We start from the raw sequence: 24,477 nt of genomic DNA on the forward strand, positions 1-24,477 counted from the left end.
AATTTTTGGTTGCTGTGACAAGACCACCTGTTTTTTGTGCCCCCATTTTCATAGATCTCCTCCACTTTAGTTTGTAAGCTTCCAAGAAGGTCCCTCTCACCTCTGTCAATACCCAGTTATGATGATGATCCCAATTGTAAAGCGCAAATATGTCGGTGCTATTTAAATTAACTAGTAAAAAAAAAATGAAACTGGCTTCTGCCAGGTCCCCTCAACTGCTCCATCCCCACCCTCTCCCATCCCATTATACTTGTCCCGTTCCCAGTCCTCTTCTGTCACCGGCACAAACGTGGTGACCTAATTTGTTTTCATCAGGCTACAGTTTTAGAATAATAATAGTGTAGAAAGAAAGTGTGAAACTGTTTATAGATTGTCTTTTGTGCCTTTTTCGATATGTAGTGCCTATATATTAGTTTATTCAACACTGCCAAAATTGTCACAGGGAAACAAAGCAAAAATGCAGCATATTATTCCCTGCTAAACGGACACAGCACAAAGCTCTTCTGTTATCAGTCATCTGCAGGACACCGATAAAGTGGCTGATTTCAGTAGTGGTGTCCTTCAGTGGGATTACTGGTAGAAAGTATATTCCCTCTTGTCTGGAATATTATCTGTTCATATGTGCCCTTTAAATGTACCTATATATTTGCGGCTATAATAGCTCTTCTACAATACATTTTTTGTATTAAGTTTAAGTCATACTTTAAAGGACCAATAACCGTAAATGTATGTGCTGTATAATAGACCATGTGGAAAGTGTTTGAGAGTGAAAATGTCCTCCTGTGAACACATTTTACAAATGTATCCAACGTAGAGACTGCGGCAGAGTAGGATTCCCAGGCTAATGAAAATGCATACTATGTAGCATCTTAAGAAAACTTGTATTTGCTTTTTAGGTTCATTTCCCCTATTAATACGGGGGAGTTGGGGGGGCTGTATTTGGAGAATAGCAGTGTCTCCCTGCTGCTCTCTGGGCAAAAGGCACTTAATTAAAAAGTAATGAAACTATATTGGCAAATTGGTTGCTGTGCAAAAGAACTGGTGTCCTAGGTTCGATTCCAACTATGGTCTCATATGTGTGAAGTTTATATGTTCTCCCCGTGTTTTCATGGGGTTTCTTCCTGGTACTTCAGTTTCCTCCCACAATCCAAAAACACATTGGTAGGTTAGTTGGTTTCTGACAAAACAATTAACCCCAGTGTCTGTTTTGTGTGGGGTAGATACTTATTTGAATGACTAATACTGCTTTTACACCAAAGTCCCGGATCTGATCAGGGATTTGGAACACATTTCCAACCCGGATCAGACCCGGGACAGCCCCCCTTTTACACCATGGTGCCGGCACTGTTCAAACCAGACCCAGGTCAGCACTAACTCTGCTCTCCGAAGCAGGTGAGCAGCACTTCTTCCCCTCCCTCTCCCTCCGTGACCTACTTACCTTACTCCGCAGCGGTCCGGAGGCAGGAAGGGGCGGGTGGGGTGCGCTCCTTTGGTCTGGTCGGCTCGGCAGTGGAGGCTTGGAGATGTCATCTCCAAGCGCCACTGTAGACGGCCAATCAGGTGGCATGTGGCGCGACCCTGGTCATCGTGATGGCGACGAGATCTTGCCCGGCTTTGCGGTGCTGGTGGCTCCTCAGTGCAGAGCGCCGGAGACGGGCTGCCCTCTTTTCGGGCGTACCAAGTGTTTTCCCCAAGAGGGGAGTAACACTTGGTCGGAGTAGCTGCTAGCTACCTCCGTCTAGCTGGCTCCCCCCGCTCTATGGCTGCAGGCTTGGTTTAATCCTGCACATGCAGGAAAGAATTCTCCTGCGTAGGCTGTCCGGGGGCCATCCTGTATGCCACAAGATGAAGAGGCTCAAGCTCCTCTCCTCTGTACTTAGCCAGGAAGGCTGAGTATTTAAATTGTAATATATTTTGCCTGGAGGGGGACTTCTTACCAGCACTCAGTGAACGCACTTTAATTTTTTAAATTTTTTTTTTATGGCGTGCTAACTGCAGTGTAGCGCTGGCGTGGCAGTTATGACTGACAAGTCAAAGGTCCAAATCCCTACGATGGCGATATTTTTTCCGTATGCCCAGTGTCATGTCAAATTGCCATGTGGACAGCTGGATGCAGGGACACTGTGCATGGACTATCAGCTGGGGGCCCACTTGTGCGCAGCCAGCTGGTGGGACCACTTCCATCCTGGACAAACCCGCGTGGGCCCAGGTTATGAACCGCTCACTGTCTGACTTCATGAGGCTCATGGTTCGTCGGAGAGAGGAACAGGCTCAAGTAGCACCGTTCCCTATCTTGCCATCGCCTCCCGCAGCAGCGGTTGTCGTCCAGCAAGGATCTGATCCACCTTGGGTCTGTACCGTCAAACGAACAGCAGCTGGGTTTGAGAAGGTCTGCCCTTATATGGAGCGCTTCTTTGAAGATCCTAAGCTCCGCACTGCACATAAGCGTCTTCCTTCCTCCAGGGGCCTGTTAGACGTGTCTGATCCCAAGGAGGAGGGGGGACTCCCAGAAGTGGAGGTTCTTCCCGAAGAGAGCCCCCGTTAAGTCACGGCGTGGATGACCTTATTATGGCGGTACGACGGTCTCTGGACTGCATAGACCTAGATGTCTCAGCGGTGGAGGGGCCGTTCAAGCGTAGGCGTAAGAGGGTCATTTGTTTTCCGGCTTCCTCGGATCTCGTCGAGGAGGCGTGGAAGACGCCGGATAAGAAGTTCACCATTCCTCGAAAGTTTGCAGCCCTTTACCAGCTCCCGCCGAATCAGGTCGCCAAGTGGGAACTACATCCGAAGGTGGATGGGGCTGTGGCACATTTGGCCAAACACACAGCTCTTCCGGTCCAGGGTGCGGCTTCCTTTAAGAATCCGCTAGATAAAAAAGGAGCATTTTTATTGGCTCTGGGGTTATTTGCCCTTTTGATGGCATCTGCATGGGTCACTTCGGCCATGGAGAAGTGGGCTGACATATTAGTGGCGGGTTTCAAGATGAGTTATCCAGAGAGGCTTTGCTGGAATTGGCAGAACAGATTCGGGCGGCAGCAGAATGTGTGTGAGGCCGTCCAGGATGGTGCGCAGGTTCCTCCAGAGTCTCAGCTACGGCGGTCTCTGCTCGCAGAGCACTCTGGCTCTGCGCTTGGCAGGCGAACGCCGGTGCGCAGGTTCCTCCAGAGTCTCAGCTACGGCGGTCTCGGCTCGCAGAGCACTCTGGCTCTGCGCTTGGCAGGCGGACGCCGAATCTAAATGTTCTTTAGAAACTCTCCCTTTTTGCAGAGGGGTCCTGTTTGGCTCTGAGCTAGATACCATCATAGCCCAGGCGACCTGTGGTAAAAGCACTTTCCTTCCTGTAGTGCCCCAGAAGCAACGGGGCCCATGCTTTCATATTTTACGTTCATCCTTTTGAGGGGGAGGGCCGGTTAGAGGTCAGATGGCCCGGGGACGTTATTTCCCCAGCAGAGGTTCTGCTCCATTGGGCAGGTTTTCTGGTGCATACAGGCGCTCGGGAGCTAAGTCGCCCGAAAAGCCGAGTACCTGACAGAGGCTCGGCCCATCCAGTCCCGGAGGGGGTGGGTGGCTGCCTCCTCCTTTTCCAGGGCCGGTGGGTGGCGTCGGCGGCCATTGCCTGGGTGAGGGGCGTAGTCTCCCAAGGCTATGTAATCGACCTCGGGGGACCACCACCGCAACATTTCTTCGCCACGGCCTTGCCCAGGGACCTGGAAAAGAGAATGGCCTTGAACCAGGCCATCAGCTCTCTGTGTTCCGAAGGAGTTATAATGCCAGGTTTTTACGCCAACCTTTTCCTGGTCCGAAAACCCAACGGCACTTATCGGCCGATTTGTAAATCTGCGAGCCTTGAATTCCAGATTGAGAGTGGATCATTTCCGTATGGAATCTTTCCTATATGTGATCCAGGGAATGTCTGCAATATAATTTTTGGCTGCTCTCGACATCAGAGATGCGTACCTCCACGTGCCATTTTGTGCGGGGCATCATCCTCTTCTCAGGTTCACAGCCAGACAAGCTCATTACCAGTTCCTTGCCTTTCGGACTGGCAACAGCCCCACGTGTCTTCACAAAGATCATGGCGGCTATGGCGAGTCTGCTACATTCAGAGGGGATAACTATAGTGCCCTACTTGGACGATTTGAAAGTGAAAGCAGATTAGACTTCCCAGCTACAGGCCCACCTGGATCGCACGGTTCAGCTGCTTCAGTATCACGGCTGGATACTGAACTTCGAGAAGTGTCACCCCATGCCTTGCCAAAACCCGATGTTTCTGGGAGTGATCTTCAATACGTCACTCCAGAGAGTTTTCCTGCCTGAGCCCAAAGCCTGGGCCCTCCAGGGCTTAGTCAGGAAAGCACTGTCTGTGCCTCGCCCATCAGTCTGGCTGTGCATGAAGTTACTCTGTACGATGGTCTCTACCTTCGAGACCATCCAGTATGCCTGATTCCACTCGCGGATCCTCCAGTGGGAGATTCTCCGGAATTGGTCGGGCCGCTCGGACGATCTCTCATCTCCGTTGCTGGTTCTGTCAGACAGCACTCATTAGTCACTTCACTGGTGGCTGCTTTCCGATCACCTTCTCCAGGGTTGGTCCCTGGTCACTCACAACTGGGTCATTGTCACTACAGACGCAAGTCTCAGCGGTTGGGGAGTGGTGACGGAGAACCTCTGTCTTCAGGGGCTTTTGTCGTCGTCGGAAACTGTTCTCCCAATCAATGTGCAGGAGCTTCGGGCCATCTAACTCGCTCTGTGCGGAGCCCAGTCCCTCCTGGCCAGCCGGCCAGTGAGAATTCATCAGACAACACCACGGTGGTGGCGTATGTAATCCACCAGGGCGGAACCAAAAGCATGGTTGCAAGCCGCATTCTCGCTTGGGCAGAGAGGTTTGTCCCAGCACTATCAGCGGTCTTCATACCAGGGTGGAAAATTGGGAGGCGGACTTCCTCAGCAGGACCACCTTCCTGCAAGGGAGTGGTATCTCCACCCAGAAGTTTTCCAGCAGTTAGTCCGGAAGTGGAGACTCCCAGAGGTGGACCTGATGGCGTCTCGCCACAATTGCAAGCGCTCTCACTTTTTTTGCAAGATCCCAAGATCCATTGGCCTTCGCAGTGGATGCCATGACAGTTCCCTGGAACTTCTGTCTGGCCTACATCTTTCCTCCGATTCCCATGTTACCACGGGTATAATGTCGAGTCAAGGAGCAACAAGTTCCAGTGATCCTAGTGGCTCCAAACTGGCCGCGCAGGTCGTGGTTCGCCCCAGTCCTCAAGCTGGCCGCATATCCCAGTTGGCGTCTTCCTCTGCGACCAGATCTGCTTCTGCAGGGGTTGTTCTGTCACAAGGAGCTTCCTCGCTTGGCTTTAATGGCCTGGTTATTGAGACAGAGCTCTTAAAGGCTAAGCTGTTTTCCCTGTCTGTTATCTGGACCATGCTCCGGGCTCTGAAGCAAGTTTCCTCGTAAAACTATCACAGGGTCTGGAAGACCTACATCATGTGGTGTGAGCGGCGTGGAGTGCATACAGTCAGGTGCATAAATATTGGCGTTGACAGAATTTTCATATTTTGGCCTCTATTCACCACCACAATGGCTTTGAAATGAATCAACTCCAGACCTTTTACCTGCTTAATTGATAATGAAATAAGGGAATAGCCCACACATGTCCATAAAAATAGCTTTTGAGTTGATAGTCCCATTACTTTTGGCCCCTTAAAAAGTGGGAGGCACATATAGAAACCGTTGTAATTCCTACACCGTTCACTTGATTTGGATGTAATTACCCTCAAATTAAATCTGAAAGTCTGCAGTTAAAGCACATCTTGTTTATTCACCACCACAATGGTTTTGAAATGGAACAGAGGCCAAAATATGAAAATTCTGTCAATGTCCCAATATTTATGCACCTGACTGTACATCCCAGTTCCGCCTTCCTAGGCTGTTGGCTTTTCTTCAGGGTGCTTTGGAAGACAGCTTACTTGTTCAATCTTTGAAGGTACAGATTTTGGCTCTGTTCATCTACTTTCAACAGCGTCTGGCTCTCCTCCCAGAGGTTCGGACATTTTTGCAGGGGGTCTTGCGAGTGCAACCTCCGTTTCAGCCGCCAATAAAAATGCCTTGTTAAAGGGTAGAATGTTACCTCTGACGAAGCTGTTTGATACAGAGAAACGCGTTAGTCGGACCTAGCGAACAAAACCCGGATCACCTCGCACAAGAAATCCACTGAACTATTAGGATCCTTTTTGAGTGAACTTTCTGTCCTACCATTCTACCCCTTAACAAAGCACAGGAAAATAGGAACCCCCAAGTGGACTGCACAGAGCTGCACAAGAACTATGGACACTAAGGGAAACCTCCTGCGAAAGGGCATTGAAAGTCACAACTGGACACGGTAAACAACATTATACCTACCTGCAGGATAGGTCATTGATCATCTATTCCAGTGATGTGCATTTTCCGGGATTCATGTACACAACATACTTCATTTGAACTTTTTTTTATTGATTGCCATTTTTATCAAGTGTTTTCATTCATCAATTTTCAGGACCTGTTTTTATTCTATTCAGATTTTATATAACTCTGGTGTTCTCCCAAGAACTCATGTTTTATTGCATGTTATGTGAATAAATGTATTATTTTTTAATCTGCATCTACCTTTGTGCCAGAATTTAAATATGCATATTGTATTTTATTTACATTTATTTGATTCACGTACTGTGCTATTGCGCTGTCTTTCATTTGCTCTTGGTGAAAACTTTTTGCGACTTTATGCCATAGAGAGTTCGCACCTGCAAAAACTGCAGCTAATATTGGGCGATAAGTATAAATTCACGCGATAAGACGTCTTTCGTAAAAGTGGCAAGTATTTTCTGTAAAGTGCTGAGTAAGATGTGCATTATAGAAACAGCTGTTAAATTATATACAATTGTGGCCTTTGTAGACTGCTTAAAATTTTAACAAATCTTAAAAAAAAATAAAAAATGTTACGTTCTCCAGGTGCCCCTGTTGTTCCTGATACTATTTTTTGGTTTGTGTTGTGTTAAGCCTGGTACACACTATATGATTTCTTGGACGAACTGCCCTATTCCGACGGATCGGAACGACATATCATCAAAATCGTCTATGGTGTACCCACTATGGTCGGCTGTTTTGCGCTCCCATTTGGTCGTCAGCCGCATTGTCAGGTCCCTACATGCAGCTACGTACATCGGTTCATCTTGTGAATCGGCCGCCCGATATGTCAGCGGGGGAGGGTAATTCGTTTTATAGCTGGGTACACATCGTATAGTACACAGGTTCTCAAACTCTGTCCTCAGGAACCCCAACAGTGCACGTTTCCAAGGTCTCCTCAAAGAATCGCGAGTTAAATAATTGGCTCCACCTGTGGATCTTTTAAAATGTGTCAGTGAGTAATGACTACACCTATGCACCTGCTAGGTGACCTGGAAAACGTGACCTGTGTGGGGTACTGAGGACCGAGTTTGAGAACCACTGGTATAATGTGTACCCAGCTTTAGTGTTAGCTTCGGTATCTTTAGAACATGCTCCTCTACTTCTCATTGTTGTCAGTCTACCCTTTGATTGACCTTTAGCTTACCTTTTTAAACCAGCCTTTTTTACTGTACCAGATCCCTTTGCAGCCGGCTTCTTCTGTAACTTTTGCATTAATTGCCTGCAGCGTTTTCTGCTTTTTTCTGTTGTATGGTTTAAGCTTGCCCTAACAGTCTGCTGCTCTATATCCCACAAATCCAACTTGTCATTGAACGTATTTACTTTTTACTTACTGGCTTTCTTTCACATCCTTCTCTCTATTCATCCACTCATTTTAGTTTATTAATTAGTTTGCACTCTATGGGGGTATACAGCAACTAAAAAAAAATCTGCAAGGTTAAATCTGTGAAGACCATTTTTATGATCTGCAATACATTTATTTGGCATTTCCAGATTGTCCCAAGACACCAGACACTCCGAAAAGTGACTCCGGCTCATCTACGAATAATGGAAGGCTGATGGCTTTGCAGAAGCAGTTAGACATTGAGCTGAAAGTGAAACAGGGAGCAGAGAACATGATTCAAACCTATTCTAATGGGCCTTCGAAAGTAAGTAGAGGTTCAAGGAATGTGGCTTTCCTTGGCCTCCGGACAGTACAATCTTTTTATAATCCAGAAGGGGGGTGATTATTGTGCAGTATGGAAGGAATCTGAGCTTATCATTGTCAGAATTGTTTCTTATTCCCATTTGTCTGATCTATCCAAATGTGTTAGGTATTTGCCACCTTGAGACGGTTTGAATATTTTTACTTGTATACACTCTCCTACAACTTTTGATAAAGTCAGGTGGAAGAATTTGGGAATTTAATATAAAAGTATTCATTACCTTTTGGCATTTTTACATTTAATGTAATTTACACCATAGAATCTGAGATTATATTTTGGAAATTTTTAATACTGATGAAATTCAAAATACAAATGACTAGGTATTACATGCATAATCACCATCTTTGTTTAGTACACTGGTAGAAGCACCTTGAGCTGTAATTACGGCTAAGGGCTGAATTCAATTAGCCACAATTACCCATTTACACATGTAAATGTGACTTTTTACAGGCAAAACAATTTTAAGATATTCTATTAGCGCACAAGTTGACATGCGTTTATTCTCCATAAGATTTAACGCAACTTTTGTTTCTAATATTTGCATTTTTTATTTGGGGGGGGGGGGGGGGGGTCGGGGGTTTCAGGCTGCTTTTCCCATTTTCACCCACACTTAACACGGGTATTACCAGCAAGAATTACCGTGCAAATGCAGGAATACGCTTTTTCTATTTGAATTGTGTGGTAGGCGGGAGAGAGCATACACTCAATAAGTGAAATTACTGGGACATATGCACGTTAGTTTACCACATAGTAACATTTTTTATCACTGCTAATTGAATGAGCCCCTAAGGGTGGAATTCAATTAGTCGCCGTAATTTACCGCAGGCTAATTGATCCCCCGGAACTATTCAATTAGCCTTGCAGGTGCCTGAGCAGGCTCTAAAAGAAGTCCCCTATAAATAGCCTGTTTTCGGGTGCTGTGATAAGTTTATGGACCTATGTGTTAATGTCCGTTAATTTTTAATGGGCGTTAAAAAGGGTCTCTGGTAAAAAAGGGTCTGGAATTGAATAGCCCCAGGCATTAAAGTCCAAGGCTACTACCCTTTTTCACCCCTGTTAAATGAATGGGGCTAGTTGAATTCAGCTCTAAGTCCTCTACCAACGTTGAACTGATAATTCTGTATCCTTTCATTAAGAAGTTGCTTGAGCTCCATCAGGTTGGTACAGGAAACCCATAGGAAAGAGCAGTTTGTCTAGCACTGGGGGTGCAGGGAGAAGCAGGGCGCCAGAGAGAAGAGCGCCCTGCTTGTCATGGGACAGCTGCCAGGGAGTAAGAGACAAGCTTCAGTGGAGAAACGAGCTGCAGCGCTTAGGGATAGATACAGTATTACTCAACCACAGGAAAGTCCCTGGGACCCTCAATTATGAATGTAGCAGCACACATTAATAAATGATGTCCAGCGATGTATACCATCTAATATATAGTAATATATCACTTTCCCCCACTCCGGTAGCATTAGGAACAGCACTAATCGATTGAAAGTAAAGGTAATGTAAAGTGAGTTATGATACATTGCATACAGGTGCCCAGCACCCTCATCAGGGGCCTACCACTGTAGCTTTTGCTGCATATAATTGTCCTGCTGGACTATAAATCTTCTCCCAAGTTCTAGGTCTCTTGTAGGCTGCAGGAGCTTTTCCTCCAAAGTGTGTCCACATTAGCGTTATTCAATTTGCATTCTGGCAAAACCTAGATAGAGATGTCATGCGGGTTTCATGTTGGCATGAGCTGTCTGCCCAGCTAAGCAGGTTTCTTCCTGCAGGGATGATAGGTCTTCCAAATCTTCTATTGATGCTGATTCTCCTGATTTGTGGTGTTTTTTTTTTCCCCAACACTCTATTCTTAGATTTACTTGAATCTTCACTAGTTGTCTCTGTTTTGTAAATGCATTATCCAACTCTGGGACCTTTCTGACAGGTGTATTTTTATGTAAATTGAATCAATTGTACACAGGTGGACTCCCGATTATTTGACCTGAATGAAATGCATTTGAAAAAGGGCTGTTTAGGTTTCTCTCGGAAAAAGGAGTAAACACTTTTGTTATCTATTTAAAGCATTTTCTGTTTATCAGCACTAAGACTTCTTGAATGAATCTATTTTGATTCCATGATGTAAGTAAATGAGAAATGCTGAAAGGTTGAATACTTTTTATAGCTACTATGAAAAATAACACTTGAAAAATTAAAGATCTTATTTTGGCATCTTTTATCAAACTTCGCTTTTTTTTTTCTTGTTTGGTAAAAGCACATCTCATGTAAAGATTATTGAAAACACGCCTTCGGAGGAATTGGCAAGCTTAAACATTTCCACTATATAGCATTGTAATGTTACATTGAAGACACACACATAGTATAGACTCCCTTTAATTGAGGTCTTAAGCTGGGTACACACCATGCAATGTATCGTCCCGACCCAGATCGGAATGATATGTCGTGCACATTGTATAGTGTGTGTATGCCCAATCCGTCGTTCATTGAATTGTCCCATTGGATGTGCTGCATGTCCAATGGGACGATTCAATTAACTACACGGTGTAGTTACATGCAGCATGTAATGATTGCGCTATCGTACGGCAGATCGTGCAGCGTGTATGGCGCAAAATGTCTTGGGCATCGCTAGGTCGCAATGTCGTAAGGTGTGTACCCAGCTTTAAATTTGCTTTGTGTTCTATGTAAGCTCTTTGTGTTTTATCTGTATGTTGGTCTAAAGGTGGGTACACACCTGACAGACATATCTGTAGATGGTCGTTCATACACACTGGCTGGCCGTACACACTTGCCTGTAGACAGATATGCCGTCTGCACACACTGGCCGATCAATTGATTGGCCAATATATCTTGTGTACGTCGGCCAGTGTGTAACAGCGATATGTCTGTGAACAACATCATTAAGACATATCGCGTCGGCTGTGCTGCACAGCCGATGCCCAATATATCTGCAGATATATTAGTGCATCGTGCTGTGTGTACGGGCTGTCAGCCGACCGCCCATACACTTTCAGCAGAGGCCTGCGGGCAGGGGGGTGTGACACGACCCGTGGCCAGTTGATGGTTTTTCAGTGTGTATGAACAACCATCTTCTGCAGATATATCTGCAGATCACTCGGTGTGTGCCCAGCTTTCCTATCCATTGTATGCTTCATTGTTTCTGTCTTTTACCTGACACACATTAACCATTTTTTCCCAATATCCCTCTCCTGCTCAGCAGGTTACTAGATCTACTTGTTTATCCAGTCTACAAAGGGGTCTTATCACATTCATAGTAGGCCGAAAAGTCATTTTGTTTCTGAAGTCTTTTTGATAAGTTCTCCGTTGAAATGTTGTTTCCCATGCTATGGCGAGAGTGCATACATTTGTAAGAAGCCACATTACCTGCTACTGCAGGTCCTGATCTCCCCATCCTTTCCTGTAATTCATTCCACTGTGTATAGGAGTTGTGTGCTCCTTTCTGCAACCCTCTCAGCCGCATGGCCTGCCATATTGTATATCATCACAAATAACCAGATCTTGCACTTGACTATTATTACTTATGCTGGCCATACACGCTATAATCATCGGGGCGATCCGCCTGATATCGGCGGATCGCCCCGATAATTGTAGCGTGTGCACGGGCGACCGAGGGTTAAATATTGCTCGGTCGGGCATGCAGGATTGTCCAGCATGCCCGTCCGATGCGATATTTACACGGTAACTGTCGGCCGCATCGGGCAGTGTATGCCCAGCGCGGCCGACAGGCAGACATTTCCTGTGTTCCTTCCTACGGAAGGAACAGGGAAATGTCTCCTCCCCCGGGGGCGGAGCGCGGATGTCGGGCTATACACTGTGAGATTTCTCTCACAGTGTATGCCGGCGACATCTGTGGCTGGCAGCCGGCCAGATAAAATGTCTGTCGGTCTGACAGACATTTTATCTGGCTGTGTATGCCCAGCATAAGCCATGTCATTGTATTGGACCGTTTATGCTGCACAGTAAAAAAAAAAAAAAAAGATCGCTTTGGAGAGGTTGAAGCTCTTTATCCAGGGGGAGGAATCTATTGTTTTCTGTGATTCTTGTGAGACCGCACAGACGACTTAATAGCTTTGGGGACTAGAGACCTCTCCTAAAATGCTGACTGGCAAATCTCAAGCATGTGATCTTCTTTTGGTTTTCATCACTATGTAATCACTGAAAGGGGGATCACTTTGTTTTAAAAATAAGATGCTGTATGCTTTCATGATTTTAAATTATATTAGACATTGGCTCTTGAATGTTTCACCTCTATATAATAGAGAAGGGATGGAGTACCTCAGGCCCGGGGGCCGTGTAAGGCCCCCAAATCATTTTGTCTGACCCTCGTAGTTTTTTCTGCTAGCCTCATCTGACTAGCAGGGTGCTTAGAATGGCACCCTGCAGCCAGAATCTATGCAGCAGTGCTACCTGGAGCATCCTTAGGACACTTCAGACTGTCACACCGCTGCCCTTACAGTACCCCGTAGCATCCTCTGGATACTCCGGGCATTGCTGTAATCACCGGTGATTGTGGCCCCACCCCTGTGTGACATCACACGGAGGGGGTGTGGCTTGCACCAGGCCCGCAGATAATATTCTATATATATCGAAATGGCCCTCTGCAGAAAAAAAAGGTTCCCCACCCTTGTAATAGAGCAAAATAATGTGTTTGCTGGTAAAAAAAAACATGTAGAAGACCTATCAAGTGAAAGAATGAACCAATAGATCTTCTCAGTTAAATAATGTTTCTATCACTGAATGGATGCAAATTCTGCAATAGGTGTCCAATGGCCTTTCCCAATACTGGAGGGGGAAAAGTGCGCATTGTACAAAATGTAATACTGTTAAAGAAAGTAATTCTCTGTAATGTGCTACCACAGTGTTCAGTTGTATGATATAACATGGCAGCTGATCATTGCTAAATTACCTGCACACCACAATGTTTTGCGGTTTAGATATAGCTTTACCATTTATTTTAGGATCCAAAATATTTATGTATTGATTTTTCGAACACAAATCAGGCAAATTTGTAAAATCCTTTCTCCTGCTCTTGAGTTTCAAAATGACTTTGTCTTCACAGGACAGGAAGCTGCTTGGCACTGCCCAACAAATGCTTCAGGACAGCAAAACAAAAATAGAAGTTATACGTATGCAGATTCTCCAAGCAATGCAGCAGACCAATGAAATGTCCTTTGATAATGGTAAATAGTCATTGCGCAGTTAGAATCCATGGCAGCTAGATTTCACCCTCCATAGGCCTGTGACCTGCTTTCTTGAGCTCTATTTAGTAATTAATTTCCTCAGTTATGTCTATTCTAATCTCCTCCAGGGGGAATACATAATCCTCTGTGTAATTGCTTTGCAATTAAATTAGCGCAGGTACCTAGTGGCTAGTTTTTACAATTGGATTGGTGACCTCTTACAAGTATGCTATATATGCATAAACAATGCAGTCCTAGTATGTGTTAATGTGTAAAGATACACTACTTATAATAACACTTTATACAGCTGATTTGTATTTTCTGCTGTAACGTGCCACAAATGTAGGTTAGATGTGCACATCATGTACTGTTGTGTGATCAGGAAAAAGATCATTTAAATATATAATACAAATTAACGGGCTGTGTCTACTGTTGCGTATTTTGTACTGTCACAGTCTAAGAAAATATTATGTCATTTAGTGATGATGGTGACGGTAATTAGAAGATAAGTCAGGTAGAATGTTCTGTTTATTCACTGGTCATAAATATAACCGCCTACTCCTGTAATGTCCTATTTTGAATCTGGTTTATTTAAAAAGTGGTCATAACTTCTCATTTTAATTTCTTTCAGCAAAACCTGTGATTAGTCCACTTGAGCTCCGAATGGAAGAATTGCGGCACCATTTTAGGATAGAATTTGCAGTGGCTGAAGGAGCAAAGAATGTAATGAAGCTGCTAGGTTCTGGGAAAGTTACAGACAGGAAAGCCCTTACCGAAGTAAGTGTGTCTTCATAATTACAACCACAGGGCAGCTTCGTCATGGTGGTGGTCACTTTAGAGGGGAATTTTATCATAAGAAAATACAAATATTTAGTACATATTTAAAGAGTAGCTGCCAGCATGATGCAAAAAGACGTATAGTGCTAACTTCTATCTGCGTGTAATGTACAAAGTCTCCTGAGCCACCTTGCCAAATCCATGAAAGTCCTTGTTTGCTGGTGTGTACCGCTCTCCTGGCTTTCCTATGAATGCCAGGTGCTTAATGATTCAGTAGAACTAGATAGAACCCTAATAGAGCACAATTAGGAAATCATGCTGCAAATGGAAACCTGTTAGCTAGTAGGGAGTGAACACAGCATAGTCCCTATTGACTGAAAGCTTCCTGTCCGTAGTATTACTCCCAGCTTCATCTCTTTGCAGTAGATTATTATTTGGCAGCTGATACATGGGGTTTAATAGCACATCCATGTTTGTTTGTTTTTTTCTTTTTTGTTACTTAGGGAAGGCAGAGCTTATGGGTGTATGATGGTTCCCCATTTAGTTGCATACAGCATTTCACAATTGGAATTGCAATCTATTTTGAAGTAAAGTGTCTCCCATTAAATTGCATTACTGTGCTATTATAGATATAGCAGAGACTGCCGTGTTCCTGTCTCAGGTTAGATGAGATGGGTTTGGCATTATTCTAAGGTGGAGTAGTGTTTGATTATAAAGTTTATTTTAGGTAAGGCTCCCCCCACCTCCTGCTTACAGCCAAATGATAAAGAACCTTTTTTTTTTTTTTTTTTTTTGCTAGTATGCTGTAATTAGTTGCTGAAGGAAGATCAGTCAGCACGTAGCTTAAAGTTGTTTTAGGAATGGAATTGGAAATAATTTAATTTATGTTCTTATTATTCACAGAGTAGATATAAAGGTTAGGTACATGTTTGGCCTGATTTTTAGATCTGAATGTAATTTAAAATGGTGACTCTTAGACCTGTCCCCAGTTACCATGGCTAGGACCTGATGTCCTCTCCTATCTGGACCCCAGATGTATATTAATTGACTCATTCTAAAAGATTTTCTAGGTGTGCTATTTATGTAATAAGTGAGGAAGTCTTGAAAACATGTACTGTTGATGTGGTACTGGTTTAATATACAAACTAATGCATATAAAAGTATGGCCACACGTGTACAGATACTAAAATATTAGCATATTGGCCTGATACTGCTACACAAGTATTGTCGCACATCATGTGCAATACCAGAGATTGAAATTAGATACCTTCTAAATCCAGTAGGCAGATGACCGTTATCGGCATGTCTGTTTGGTTATCTGTAGACCATGCTGAACCCTACGTGCTAACCTTTACTGATAGGCCTAAGCACAAATCAAGTGATCCAGGTTTTCAGATAGAGCAACAGAATTAGCCCATGTAGCAAACCTTAGAGGGATATCCTTTATTAAAGGCCCCTATGGTGGCCACAGTTGAAATGTGCCTATTGCCTGCCTTACAGACATATAAGGCACACTTATTTTATGTGTATAAAATGTATGTTAAAATAATATCAGAGTTAGCATACAATGGGGGGGAATTCAATTCAGTGTCCTGTTGATAGCACTGGGAGGGAGCTCCCTAGTCACTCCTGAGGGTGCGAGGAGAAATCTGACTAAAGTGCCGACTGCAAGGCTGCTTTTTGGCTTAGTGCAGCGCTAATAGCCTCGTGGCCAGCACTTTAGTCAGAGAACACCGGTTATCGCGGCTAAACACCCAGGTTAAATCACTAGAACCTGCATTCTCGGACTTAACTTCTAACTGTCGGACTTAACAGCGCGCTGAATTGAATAGCTCCAGGAGATCCCTCCCGATGCTATCAACAGTGCATTGAATTGTATACCCCCCCTAATATATACTTTGTGGTTTTGCATCTTGGTGTTGCTCAAATGTTTCACGTGTGCTACCTGGTCTTTTCCTAAAAGAAAACGTCATTTAGTTGTGGCTATGAAGGCCGTCACAGAAACCGTGGGCAATATATCAAATCTGTCCATTAATTGTGTAAACAGGGTTTCTTTTATAGAGTAATTGGTCTGGTGAAATATAAATTCCCTACTTTTGGTTCTGCCACTTTTCTATACAATAGGTGAACTGTGTAATAACCATTATGTTTGGTTCCTGGATTTCAGCCCTTATACAGTGGGGCTACAAGATGTTTTAGTAGTTGCTGTGGGGGTCTATGACTGTAATGTGGAGGAGAGGCTAATTTTCAGATGGGTGTAATCTCTTTTTGTGGAGGCACGGATTGGCATGTCAATTTAATTGGGTGGGTACTTTTATGTGCTGAACATGCAGGTATATAGTGTGTTGTATAATGTGTTGGGCACAGGTTGTGTTTAGTAAATTTGCCTATTGCACAAAACATTGCATGCAATCCTTTGTTGATCACTCCTCCTACCTTGAGGACTGGCTAGTGCTCTTTGGGGAACTTGGGAGATCTCCCCCCTAATTCATAGATACCTGAACATTTCTGGAGAGTCTAGAACCTATGCCATAAGTTGACCCCAGTCATTTCTTGCAAACATTTAATTACAATAATGAGGTTTTTGAATTTTTGGTCCTGACATTAAATGTTTTACATTTTTATATGTCTTTATTACCCTAATTATCTACAGTCAGGTGCATAAATATTGGGACATTGACAGAATTTTCATATTTTGGCCTCCATTCACCACCACAATGGCTTTGAAATGAAACAAACAAGATGTGCTTTAACTGCAGACTTTCAGATTTAATTTGAGGGTAATTACATCCAAATCAGGTGAACGGTGTAGGAATTACAACGGTTTCTATATATGCTTCCCACTTCTTAAGGGGCCAAAAGTAATGGGACTTTCAACTCAAAAGCTATTTCATGGCCAGCTGTGGGCTATTCCCTTGTTATTTCATTATCAGTTAAGCAGGTAAAAGGTCTGGAGTTGATTCTAGGTGTGACATTTGCATTTGGAATCAGTTGCTGTCGACTCTCAATATGAGATCCAAAGAGCTGTCACTATCAGTGAAGCAAGCCATCATTAGGCTGAAAAATCAAAACAAACCCATCAGAGAGATAGCAAAAACATTAGGTGTGGCCAAATCAACTGTTGGAACAATCTTAAAAAGAAAGAACGCAGTGGAGAGCTCAGCAACACCAAAAGACCCGGAAGACCACAGAAAACAACTGTGGTGTATGACATAAGAATTTTTTCCCTGGTGAAGAAAAACCCCTTCACAACAGTTGACCAAATCAAGAACACTCTCCAGGAGGTAGGTGTATATGTGTCAGTCAACAATCAAGAGAAGACTTCACAAGAGTGAATATAGAGGGTTCACCACAAGATGTAAACCATTGGTGAGCCTCAAAAACAGGAAGACCAGATTAGAGTTTGCCAAACAACATCTAAAAAAGCCATTACAGTTCTGGAAAAACATCCTATGGTCAGATGAGACAAAGATCAACTTGTACCAGAGTGATGGGAAGTGAAGAGTATGGAGAAGGAAAGGAACTGCTCATGATCCAAAACATAACACCTCATCAGTGAAGCGTGGTGGTGGTAGTGTCATGGCGTGGGCATGTATGGCTGCCAATGGAACTGGTTCCCTTGTGTTTATTGATGATGTGACTGCTGACAAAAGCAGCAGAATGAATTCTGCAGTGTTTCGGGCAATATTATATGCTCATATTCAGTCAAATGCTTCAGAACTCATTGGACGGTGCTTCACAGTGCAGATGGACAATGACCTGAAGCATACTGCAAAAGCAACCATAGAGTTTTTTTAGGCTAAAAAGTGGAATGTTATGCAATGGCCAAGTCAATCCCCTGACCTGAATCCGATTGAGCATGCATTTCACTTGATGAAGACAAAACTGAAGGGAAAATGCCCCAACAACAAGAAGGAACTGAAGACATTTGCAGTAGAGGCCTGGCAGAGCATCACCAGGGATGAAACCCAGCGTCTGGTGATGTCTATGCGTTCCAGACTTCAGGCTGTAATTGCCTGCAAAGGATTTGCAACAAAGTATAAAAAAGTGAAAGTTAGATTTAGGATTGTTTAGTTTGTCCCATTACTTTTGGCCCCTTAAAAAGTGGGAGGCACATATAGAAATCGTTGTAATTCCTACACCGTTCACCTAATTTTGATGTAATTACCCTCAAATTAAATCTGAAAGTCTGCAGTTAAAGCATATCTTGTTTGTTTCATTTCAAAGCCATTGTGGTGGTGAATAGAGGCCAAAATATGAAAATTCTGTCAATGTCCCAATATTTATGCAACTGACTGTATGTATTACACTAATATCTTAATTTTTTTAGTTATTGGCTTTGATCAGTGGTAACTTTGCTTACAGTAGGGTTACCTGCCTCTCGCTGTATCCCACCTTGTGTGTTCCTTCACATTCACTTCAGTGTCATTTCTGTTGAACATGATTGTCATGACAACAGGCTTTCAGCAATTACTACCTTTGGTGTAACAGGATTGAGGTCCGGGCAGAAAGCCTTTTTGTTTGTTAATCTGAGCATCGGTGCAGTATAGTATATATCCTATGGTAGATTATCATGTATGTATAACATTTGTAATGCACAAAGTAATGCAAGCTTTCTGAAGTGTGCTCTCTCTGCACCCCATCACCGTGCCCTAGCGGGGGCTATGATGAAGAGTTTTTCTTTCTTATGGCCTGAACATTGTTTATACAGGTTTACAAGGGATTATACCTATGTGTGTGGGAATCCTGGTGCCTGTACATTGCCCAATAGCTTACTAATAGTGTTCCATAGCTTCTGTATGAGTATATATGAACTAAAATAATTTTTTTTTTTTTTGGATTAGTAGTTTGTGTACATTTACGTTATATAAAGATCACTTTGAATCTCTGCAGTTACTTTGCTTTTAATAAGCTATCAATATTTTTTTGTTTAGCATCCTGCCTTGTTTTGCAATTTATAATAGGCAAGCACTTTAGTACAGCTGGTACACAGTACATCCTAAGTGAATCACTTGCCTGTCTTAAGCTTGGCACTGATAACGGCATTTAGCTTTAGTATTTGGGGAATTTAGGATTATGTACTTATGTCTTTCTGCAACCCAGGCAAGAGGAAAATAAAAATGTCATTTTATGCATTTGTAGTTATTTATAGTGGTATGACCTTTTTACTGTGTACAGGTCAACAGAATGACATATTTCCCATCTGCTGCTTTGTTTGTACTACACTGTTTTTGTGTTGTTCTCCAGTCTACAGCTCTCTATGCTGGCTCACCATATCCTCCACGATCCAATTAAAATGTACAAAGACTGTAACCATGCCAACACTTCATACATATCAAATTTCGCTCTACCTCATAGGTCCACAGCTGGCTTGTGTCTTGCCTTGTTTGATTAGCACCTCTCACTACTGCTTACATGACTTCTGCCCTGCCATTACCCACCATTGGGATTGATGACCAAGCACAATCAAACCCTCCCTCGTAGGTCCACAGCTGGCTAGTGCTTTGCCTTGTCTAATCAGCATCTCTCACTACTGCTTAGATGACTTCTGCCCTGCCGTTACCCACCTTTAGGATTGATGACCAACCACATGCAAACGTGCTCTGAAAATGTAACTCTTGTACAGTGTTTTACCATCAAAACAATTTCATCTCCATGCTGAGCCGCCCTCGCTCTTTTCTCAGCCTAAACTGTAGGTCATCTCATGAGCAGTGAGCAGGGCCTTTTCTGTCTGTCTTCATGTCTGCAGTTATTTTATTTACCTGGTTATAACCTTGTATAAAAACTTTTTTTCCTGTGAGCGCTGTAATGAGCGGACAGCAGTAATGATGAGTGCACACTGGAAATGTAAATACTATTGTAAACCTTTGTTTCTGAGGATTTTACATTTCCTATACATGTGAGAGTGACTAACAGAAACCTCTGCAGCTCCCTTCTGTTGAGATGAATGAGGTGAGCCGGGTCTGTAGTAGAATATCTTGTGCTGTACTTTGCTATGGATTACAAGGCATGAGAGCCTGTGAATGAAATGTAAAGTGTTGACATGAGGTTGATTCAATTGCGGCCAATGCCCATGATCTAATGTTGGAGCAAGCCACAGCAAAACAAATGACCCCAAAATTGAATATCATAGCCTGCAGCCCCATAGGGTGTGCGCAAATATACATGAGCTTGGGCTAAGCTGCAGCCCCAAAGGGTGTGCAGCTTATACGCCCACTAGATGGCTGGTATAAGCCCGCCTTTGAATCAACTCCCAATGGCTTCTGTGAATGTATACACGATTAACCCACACCCTGGATTGTTTACAATAGTTTACATTTTGTTTTGTTTTTTTGTCCCTTTCAGGCTCAGTCAAGATTTAATGAATCTAGTCAGAAGCTGGACCTCTTGAAGTATTCTCTAGAACAAAGACTTAGTGAACTCCCAAAAAACCATCCTAAAAGTAGTATTATCATTGAGGAGCTCTCCCTGGTTGCGTCTCCAACATTGAGCCCACGACAAAGCATGATCTCCACACAGAACCAGTATAGTACACTATCCAAGCCAGCTGCTCTAACAGGTACACGTGACGAGAAGTGGTGGTGAAAATTGTTTTGTTATCGGTTTTGGTGGGAGGGAAAATTATCTGTGATCAAAATGTTACAGATGTGCTCACATACACTGAGTGTATTTACTCCATATGGTGCCAACACCCAGCACAGCTGAGGCGCTAAGACATCTAGTTGTATTGCAGATGCTGTGAAAAGTCACTCAGTGTACTAGAGACACTAGACTGCACCTTTCATTGCACGGGAGCTGGTATTACACGCGTACAATGTCACAGATGAAGCACAATGGAACATCCACAGCTATAGCGAGCGGCCATGATGATGGTCAAGACCATCGCGACCATCGGGCTTGCGACGAGATCCTTGTGGTAGGGTCTCGTTGCCGCAAGCCCAAGAGTGCTTTCGGCTCTAACAGCCGAAAGCACTCCCACTGACATCACTTGTGATGTCAGTGGGGCCGGCCCCAGACGGTAGGCGTTTCCATGGGAACGGCTCCGTCTGGGAAGCCACGCCCCCGGTTCGCCCACCAAAGGGGGCGTGCTGTCACTCAACATCGACAGCATACCCCCTTTGGTACAAGACCCGGAGCGACGGTTTGCCCGTCGCTATCCAGGTCTCTCGCATGCGCACAACGGAGCCGGCTCCGTCGTGCGCATGCGCACTGGGCCACCATCAACCCGCTTGCGAGCGCATAGACACACTAGATTGCTACTTTCATTGCACGGGAGCTGGTATTACACGTACAAAGTCACAGATGAAGCACAACGGAACTTGGTGTGAGAAAAGCTGCTCGCAGTGTACTAGACGCATTAGCTTGCTACTTTCATTGCACGGGAGCTGGTATTACACACGTACAAAGTCACAGATGAAGCACAACGGAACTTGGTGTGAGAAAAGCTGCTCGCAGTGTACTAGACGCATTAGATTGCTACTTTCATTGCACGGGAGCTGGTATTACACACGTACAAAGTCACAGATGAAGCACAACGGAACTTGGTGTGAAAAAAGCTGCTCACATCAGAAACCTTTTTACACAGATCCAGACTGTCGCACACTGATGTACAAATGTCACATTCATCAGTGTATGCTAGCAATGTAGTTCTGCCCCTTCCAGTTTTAATTATGCAAATAAGACACACATATTGATTGAAAGACGCGCGGTGCAGTAGAGTCGCACAGGACCTGTCGCCGAGGAGGACTATTTGCTGCAACTTGGGCTACATTATAAAAAGACACATCCTTATAGTAAATTGGTGTGTGTATGTAGGGTATAGTAGTTGCACAACTACTTGCCTTTATCAAGTAAATTGCTATTTGTAAATAGACCTAGAGTTGTTAGATTTTGATCTGATTGGCAATTGTGTTTTCTTTCTAATGCTGCCCATCCAGTTAACGATGCGGGGGACGATGGCATTATTACGACTATGTCGTCACCCGCCGGGTGAACTGCATACACTGAACGTTCAGACGTTCAGTGTATGCAGATCAATCATCCCTGAACATAGCAACCTGACGGCGGTCGTCAGGTTGACCGTCATGTTCGGGCGATGATTGATGTTAAAAACGATCAGCGGGCACGCGCATCGCTGGTCGTATTTAACCTTTTACTGCCCGATATGCGGGAGTTTACCAAGCGATGGAGCGATAACGACTGTCATTGTCGCTCCGTTGCTAGGTATAATCGCCTAGTGGATGGGCAGCATTAGTCATAAATTACAAATGATATACATGTAACAATACCTGAATTTACTGCAGTTATTAAATGTATTGCTTCTGTTTGACTGTTTCTGTTTTTACTTTTATTTATTTGGAACATTGAACTTTGCAGCCTTGTTTTTTCAAAGTATGCCAGTGTAAGGTGTTTGCTCTCAAGTACATTAGTCTAGCATAAACTAGCATGCTCTTTTATAATGGCAGATCAGGGGTTTGTGGACTAAGGTAATATTGATCTCCATGTTAATGTCATTGTGGCCAAATGTTAGACCCATATCTGAGTTTCTGTGCTTTGCTTCTGCTTCCCCCTGACCCCTTCCTGCGTGTATATGTAGAGCCGACACAGCCCCGTGCTGCTCCTCCAGCCGTGCCAGCACAGACCTGGTTTTTACATTTACAGTCTATGTAGGTTAATTGACTTCCTACTAGAGTGTCTGTTTTAGGGAAATTGGATTGCAAGCTCCATAGGGACAAGGTACGATGTGCCTGCATACAAGTCTGATTATTTAGTGCTGTGAGTTTGTTGCCACTATGTAAATAAAGGATTTCTAACATTGAATCTTACATTTTAAAGTTTTGAAATAAAATCAAATCGAATTGATGCTACTAGGGCACAGGTTCTCAAACTCTGTCCTCGGGACCCCAAACAGTGCATGTTTTGCAGGTCTCCTTACATAATTGCTAGTGAAATAGTTAGCTGCACCTGTAGATCTTTTAAAATGTGTCAGTAAGTAATGATTACACCTGTGCACCTGCTGGGTGACCTGCAAAAAGTGAACTGTGTGGGGTCCTGAGGACCGAGTTTGAGAACCACTGTATTAGGGAATTAATGATGTGATGGCATTTTTCTTGCACATAGCAGCACAGTATGAGTCCTATGCTGGTGGTGATTATTACATTGACCGTTTGTCCTCAGCTATTTATTAACGTTTATTTATATAGTGCCATAATATTCCTCTGTGCTTTATAATTTGGTACAAAGCTTAAATAATGAGACTGGGTAATGGACAAAGAGGTAATAGGGCCTTGCTTGCTAATGTCTGTGTATATTAAAGAGTTTCTTACAATTCTAGGCCTTAGCTTTAATCTGTGATACACAATACTATATTGAATGCTGCTTCGCTCATTGATTGTATTCCACAGGTACCCTAGAAGTCCGGCTCATGGGATGTCAGGATATTCTGGAGAATGTCCCTGGCAGGTCCAAAGCCACCACCACTACCCTCCCTGGCTGGAGTCCGAGTGAAGCCAGATCCTCCTTTATGAGCAGGACAAGTAAAAATAAAAGTGTCAGCAGTCGGAATCTCATGAAGACAGATGACTTTTCCAGTTCAGTAACTTTGTTATTGTCTGCTTCCATTCACACTTACTTGGCAAAGTAGCATCTTATGATAACTGCGTTTATGGAAAAATGTTTTCTAGTGGTTGGTGCTCGCGTTTCCAGGTTCTTTAGTCAAATTTACCCTTGAATTGTTTGCAAAAATAGTCACACTTTATCCCTACTGGCTGAAGTGATGTAATTAAAACTGCATGATATTTGCTTCTGTTCTAGAAGTAATAGAAGAAAAGAAATTGTGGTATAGGTCAGAAAACCATCTTTTTACATGCAACAAGGCATCTAGGATTTGCTGACGCATGCATTTACAGTAAGGTAGAGACATTAGCAGTGTTTGATAAGGCAGAAAGGTCATGGTACTGTATATGTCCCAACACATTAACTCATTACAGATTATTTATAATCATTTGTAAAGGACAAAAAAAATCTAGTTAGTAATTTAATTGTTTTACTCTTAATAATAGTCCTAAAATGCGGGTTACAGTTTAATATGCTAACAGACTGAAGACTTGTTTTAGGGAATGTCACTAGTTCTAAAACATTATCGGTAAGCTACAGGTGCATATTAATGTGCTATATCAGAAATATATTGCAGGTCGTTATTCTGTATGTAGCGAGTGAGCTATAATTTGAGGCTTAATTCACGTACTAACCTAGACTTGGGTTTTGCCGACAATCCTTAGTTAATACCACTCAGTTGGCAAGGAGAGGCGGCCCCTTTGTGAAAGCAGTTCATCTGTTCCTATTACATTGGGCTCTGTAC

The 24,477-nt window shown here is 43.6% G+C and overlaps 1 protein-coding gene across 2 annotated transcripts in view; it reads left to right on the forward strand.

Moving 5' to 3' along the window:
• PKN2 (protein kinase N2) overlaps positions 1–24,477 on the forward strand; it is a 146,380-nt gene that overhangs the window by 93,262 nt on the left and 28,641 nt on the right. For both annotated transcript variants that reach the window (XM_088482206.1, XM_088482205.1), the window contains exons 3-7: positions 7,940–8,094; positions 13,220–13,340; positions 13,972–14,117; positions 20,463–20,676; positions 23,522–23,707. In XM_088482206.1, coding sequence (XP_088338332.1) covers positions 7,940–8,094; positions 13,220–13,340; positions 13,972–14,117; positions 20,463–20,676; positions 23,522–23,707 — 822 coding nt within the window. The remainder of the gene's footprint in view (positions 1–7,939; positions 8,095–13,219; positions 13,341–13,971; positions 14,118–20,462; positions 20,677–23,521; positions 23,708–24,477) is intronic.

This window comes from Taudactylus pleione, unplaced genomic scaffold (genome assembly GCF_031769625.1).
Source record: "Taudactylus pleione unplaced genomic scaffold, aTauple2 ptg000017l, whole genome shotgun sequence".
Lineage (NCBI taxonomy): Eukaryota > Metazoa > Chordata > Amphibia > Anura > Myobatrachidae > Taudactylus > Taudactylus pleione.